The following is a 5,299-nucleotide window of genomic DNA, read 5'->3' on the forward strand; positions in this document are numbered from 1 at the left end:
ATAAGCACAAACGACAGTCAGAACCTGTCCCCCCCACACATAGGCGGAGGGAGGCCACCCTCTCATTCACTGGGGTGAACCCCAACACACAGGCACCAAGTTGGGGGGCAATAAGTATCCCCACTCCTGCTCGGCACCTCTCACCAGGGGCAATTCCAGAGTGGAAGAGTGTCCAGCCCCTCTCAAGGAAACTGGTTCCAGAGCCAGAGCCATGCGTATAGGTGAGTCCGACTATTTCTAGCTGGAACCTCTCAGCCTCACACACCAGCTCAGGCTCCTTCCCTACCAGTGAGGTGACATTCCATGTCCCAATAGCCAGCTTCTATAGCCGAGGATCACACCTTCAGGGTCCCCGCCCTCAGCCACCACCCATCCCACATTGCACCCGACCCCTTTGGCCCCTCCCACAGGTGGTGAGCCCATGGGAAGGGGGACCCACATCTCCTCTTCGGGCTGTGCCCGGTCGAGCTCCATGGGTAAAAACCGAGCCACCAGGCGCTCACCCGCGTGCCCCACCTCCTGGCTCCAGAGTGGGGCCCTGGTGACCCACGTCCGGGCAAGGGAACATTAAGTCTGTTTATTTCACTCATCATTGGGGTCTTTGGGCTGCACTTTGTCTGGTCCCTCACCTAGGACCTGTCTGCCATGGGTGACCCTACTAGGGGTGTGAAGCCCCTGACAGCATAGCTCCTAGGATCATTGGGACACTCAAACCCCTCCACCACGGTAAGGTGGCAGCCCTGGGAGGAAAAAAAGCCAACAACCTTTAATTCAGTTGGACAAATTCATTGTCTCTTTTAGTGTCTTGACTGTAGCAGTACATCATGACAGCGGTTAGCTTAGATATTTTGTTTTTCAAACTTGGATCAAAGGATCAAACTTGCCAGGAGGTTTTGGGTTGTTGTCATGTGCAGGTCAACACAAGGGGAATATTTCAATGAAATTCTCAGGACAAGAAGAAATTTCTCAACTCAACCCAAAAAAAAAAAAACAAGAAATGCCAAAGCATGCAACAAAATTACAAAAACAACGCACCAAAAGTGAAAAAGAAATACATCTACAGCAGCATGGTCCTGTTAGCGGCGTGGTTCTGTTAGCAGAGTGGTCCTGTTAGTGGCGTGGTTCTGTTAGCGGCGTGGTTTTATTAGCGGCGTGGTTCTGTTAGTAGAGTGGTTCTATCCACCTTATTCCGGATTTGGCGCCACTACCCATAATTCATAGCGGAAGCCGGTTGTTTACTTCCGCCCGCGATCCCGCGCTGTTGTTTACGTTTGTGGGTTAACACACTTGCTAGCAATTTAATGTTTTTGACACAAAAGTTTCCTTTACCTGAAGTAAATGGCAGCACATCAGAGGTGGATACATTGCAAGGATGTTTTAAAAAGCTGCGAAGATAAGTCGTTAACTGTGTCTCACCCATCATTTCTCACGGACTGGGTAGATGATATGAAATCATGGCCCGGAATTACCTACATCGATATTATTAATTACCTTGTTTTTTCTGAAGGCGTCGATGGCGAGGAATTGCGGAATTATAAAAGCACAGAGGCGTATAATTACCTCCACAGCAACAAAATAGATACAGTTTTGCTCAAGAAACAAGGCGACTTTATCTTTCTGAAAGCAGCTGTTGAGCCGAGCCAGAGCGTTGGTCAAGCTAAACACTTAGCATGGGTCATGCTCAGAGAAAGTGGAGTGGTAGAAACGGTCGGCTGTTCCTGTATCGCCGGATTGGGAAAATCATGCAGTCATGCGGCAGCTATTCTGTGGAAGGTATATCACTTATCTGGATATCAGAATATTTACATCACTGAATCAGAATCACTGAACTGGGCGAAAGCTGTGAGCTTCCTGTCTGCCTGTGTTTACATGTGGAAGCCAGAGCATTGTGCAGCCTGTGATCTACTGTCACAAAAAATTAAACATTAAAAAGGCTGTACAGTATTTTTATATTATTTGTTTTTAAAAAAGTACAGACTGGATGCAAGGCAACCTAACATTTACAGAAAAGGAAAAAATAAATGACAACAGCAGGGATGTAAATAACTTGTTTCATTTTATTAGGAGCAGTGATAGCTGAAGTCTGTTAAATTGTTACAGGTCCAGAATGCTGTGATCAGTGGAAAGACGGGGCTAGCATGTACAGATGAGCAGCGCAGGTGGAATGCTGGGACAGCAAAGAATCTTCAACCCAAACGTCTAAGCATGATAAACTTCAGACACCACAAGGCAGAGCAGCAGTATAACATCAACTCAAGGGCTGCAGACACGATTAGTCTTTATTTTCATAAGTGTTATAAGGACTTGATCTTGTACAGGCATTGTAAATTCATTGTTGTCATCTCCTTCCAGTGCTGACACAAGAGTGTTAAATGTTTCTAACGCTATACCAGTGTACAGCAAAGCGTCTGCGTCATTTTGTAGAAGAAAAAATGCAACTTCATCACACTGAGTCGTCTTGTCCTGGACATCTTTTCTGCCAGACGTGTTGCAGTATTGATGATGATCTTTTAGCGAAGGGTCCTCCCACTGTGTGTGGACTGAGTGCAGATGTGGCCCAGGAGGTTGTGTGGAGACGCTAGCCAGGTCTGGGATGACTGACGGTGAATCTACGGTGCACTCTGAATAACACAAAAATACAAAATCAAATCAGCGTAACACAACCTGTCAAGTGTCACTTACCTTATTACGTTTTAGGAAGGAAATTTGTAATTCCACACTCGTACACACATGATACATCTTAAATGTCAATAGTGCTGTTTTAGTGGGGCTTTAGCCCCCTTAAATTTTCCTAAGCCCCATCAAATTATGCTATAATATCAAAATATTGTGATTAGATTTTAGTTTTTCATCCTTAAAAAAATCAGTTGGAGCTAGGTTGCATTTAAGCTTTTTCTTTAAAGAGTTTAAAAGAAGTTTTTTTTTCAGCTGTGTCTGTTTCAAATAACCTGCCTCTAATAACTCAACATATTCTTTATTAACAAAATCCCCAGACTTTTACAGCCCTGGGGGCTGAATTTTACCAGGTTGCTAAATAAAAAGCTATTCTCGGACAGTTACATGAAATCATATACATCTCTGCTAGCATGCTACTGATGTTAATTACTAACCACTTTGTCTTTAAGATTTGGATTTGGCTGCCAATCAAGTACTTTCTCTTAGTGATAAAGTATTTTGGAATTAAATTAATAATACACTAACATCCACAATAACACTGCAACCAGCTAGCGCTGATGCTAACACCATCCACAGTATAGTAATTATAACATTACAATTATAACATTAATAATAATATAATTCAGTAAAAGATAAGAGCTAAGCATGATTAAAATGTGAAGCGGGGACAAATCACATTTTCAATTTCACTCACCGGGAACAGATTCGGCCGTTTTGTCGATGTTGCTGGAAGCTGTCTGGCTCACAGTGGTCCGGATGAGCTGCCTTCTTTTCTTTGGTGGGGCCCGGTCATAGCCCAGATAGAGCTCCGGGTCGGGGTGAAGCTCTGTGGGCTTTTTATCAATAAAATGAAAGGAGCAAACATAAACTCTCTTCGGGGGGTATTTGAGTTTTAAAGCTGCCAGCCACGCTCGTTTTCGATCCTCCTTCCTCGGCATGGAGTGCAGTTCGTAACGCGCTGGGCACACACAGGCCTTTCGAAGTTGTTGACGTGCAAAACAATACGTTTCTAGCTCGTCTTTCAGTTTTCTGGAGCTGTTGTGACAGCCAACAACAGCACAAGTTGAACCCGAACTCATATTAGAATTGTTTAAGCCTCCTGCTACAGCACAAATTACTAGAATTTGTCATTAGCAAAAGTGCCTGTCATTAGCAAAAGTGCCTCTCGCTTTAGCTCACCGGAAGTATAAAACCGGGAGGGGGCGGTACCTGTCTGTCATGGCAGCCCACATACGCTCTTGCAGAATAAGGTGGATTAGCAGAGTGGTTTTGTTAGCAGAGTAGTTCTGTTAGTGGTGTGGCCCTGTTAGCAGAGTGGTTCTGTTAGCTTAGTGGTTCTGTTAGCGGCGTGGTCCTGTTAGCAGAGAGGTTCTGTTAGCGGCGGGATTCTGTTAGCAGAGTGGTTCTGTTAGCGGCGTGGTTCTATTAGCGGAGTGGTTCTGTTAGCGGCGTGGTTCTGTTAGTGGGGTGGATCTGTTAGCGGCATGGTTCTGTTAGTGGCGTGGTTCTGTTAGCTGCGTGGTCCTGTTAGCAGAGTGGTTCTGTTAGCAGAGTGGTTCTGTTAGTGGCGTGGTCCTTTTAGCAGAGTGGTTCTGTTAGTGGCGCGGTCCTGTTAGCAACATGATGATAATAACGATCACGGCGATGACTGCCCTCCATAACTGGCCCCGGCAGACACAGAACATCCAAAGTTACTGGCTGAACTGAACTGTTCCCATAGAGTTGGATCTGTGCAGGCAGATGGAGGATCATGGAGACGGACGCCATGACTGGCCGGAGCCTGAGCCCGAGGCTGGAAGTGGGCTGGGAACTGAACCATGATGGCATGATGGCAAGGCAGACACACACAAAACTCAAATATTGCGTTGCGATCATACCTGTAGTGTGGGTGTACAGTGCAGGTGCAAAACAGATATCGTACGGTGACATATTTACATTGCCAACCACTGACCGATCAGAAAGGAGGAATGGGCAATGAATATTTGCAAATGTCCATTCTGTAAACAAAAATTGTTTTCCTACTGGCGACTGGTAGCATGCTGCTAATACTACCATAAGGAGGTGGTAGTGTGCCAAGTTGCTTGCCAAATGCTTCAAAAACTGAAGTGAACCCACACTTGTTTATCTTGTTACTTTAGCTTGTTATCTTGTAACTTGGTTATAAAGCGTATCCTACAACATTTATAAAAGAATAAATAAGAAGTGCTATTAGTGATCAATGATGAGCTACATCTTTTGAGCAGAATCCATATTCACCATTTTGTTTGATTCAACAAACAGATACAGACTGAATACAAGCATCTGAAACTGGCAGAATTAGCAAAGGTATGTAGTAGTATGTACTGGTGTAGAGGTAGGGCAGCTGGTTTGGGACCAGAAAGTCGCAGGGTCAACTCCCCACCATGCCCACATGTCGTGGTTTCCTTGAGCAAAACACCTAAGCTCTAACCGCCCATCGGGTGTTTACATAGCTACCCGCTGCTCCACCTGGGTGTGTCTCATGTGTGATGGGTTAAATGCAGAGAACTAAAGTCATCATTATATGGAAACATACAATTGTAGATGAACACTAGTGTAGTCCACTACACAATGATAACAACACATTGCACTTTACTTTTTGCAC

At 44.9% G+C, this 5,299-nt stretch overlaps 1 protein-coding gene across 1 annotated transcript; it reads right to left on the minus strand.

The window, feature by feature from the left end:
• Window positions 1–2,037: 2,037 nt before the first annotated feature.
• On the minus strand, window positions 2,038–3,893 carry LOC119423166. The gene is made up of 2 exons (XM_037690578.1): window positions 3,371–3,893; window positions 2,038–2,621 (listed from the first exon to the last, which is right to left on the minus strand). Exons 1-2 carry the CDS (start codon window positions 3,753–3,755, stop codon window positions 2,254–2,256), a joined length of 753 nt encoding a protein of 250 aa, XP_037546506.1. The 5' UTR covers window positions 3,756–3,893; the 3' UTR covers window positions 2,038–2,253.
• Between the last annotated feature and the right edge of the window lie 1,406 nt (window positions 3,894–5,299).

This window comes from Nematolebias whitei, chromosome 16 (assembly GCF_014905685.2).
Source record: "Nematolebias whitei isolate Nwh7 chromosome 16, NemWhi1, whole genome shotgun sequence".
Taxonomy (NCBI): Eukaryota; Metazoa; Chordata; class Actinopteri; order Cyprinodontiformes; family Rivulidae; genus Nematolebias; species Nematolebias whitei.

What these genes read in the sequence shown, in the direction of transcription:
- LOC119423166 (XM_037690578.1), bottom strand. Translation starts at nt 3,755, where the DNA reads ATGAGTTCGGGTTCAACTTGTGCTGTTGTTGGCTGTCACAACAGCTCC. An exon ending in AACGGCCGAATCTGTTCCCG is followed by an intron (nt 2,622 to 3,370) that starts GTGAGTGAAATT and finishes TGTGTTATTCAG; the next exon opens with AGTGCACCGTAGATTCACCG.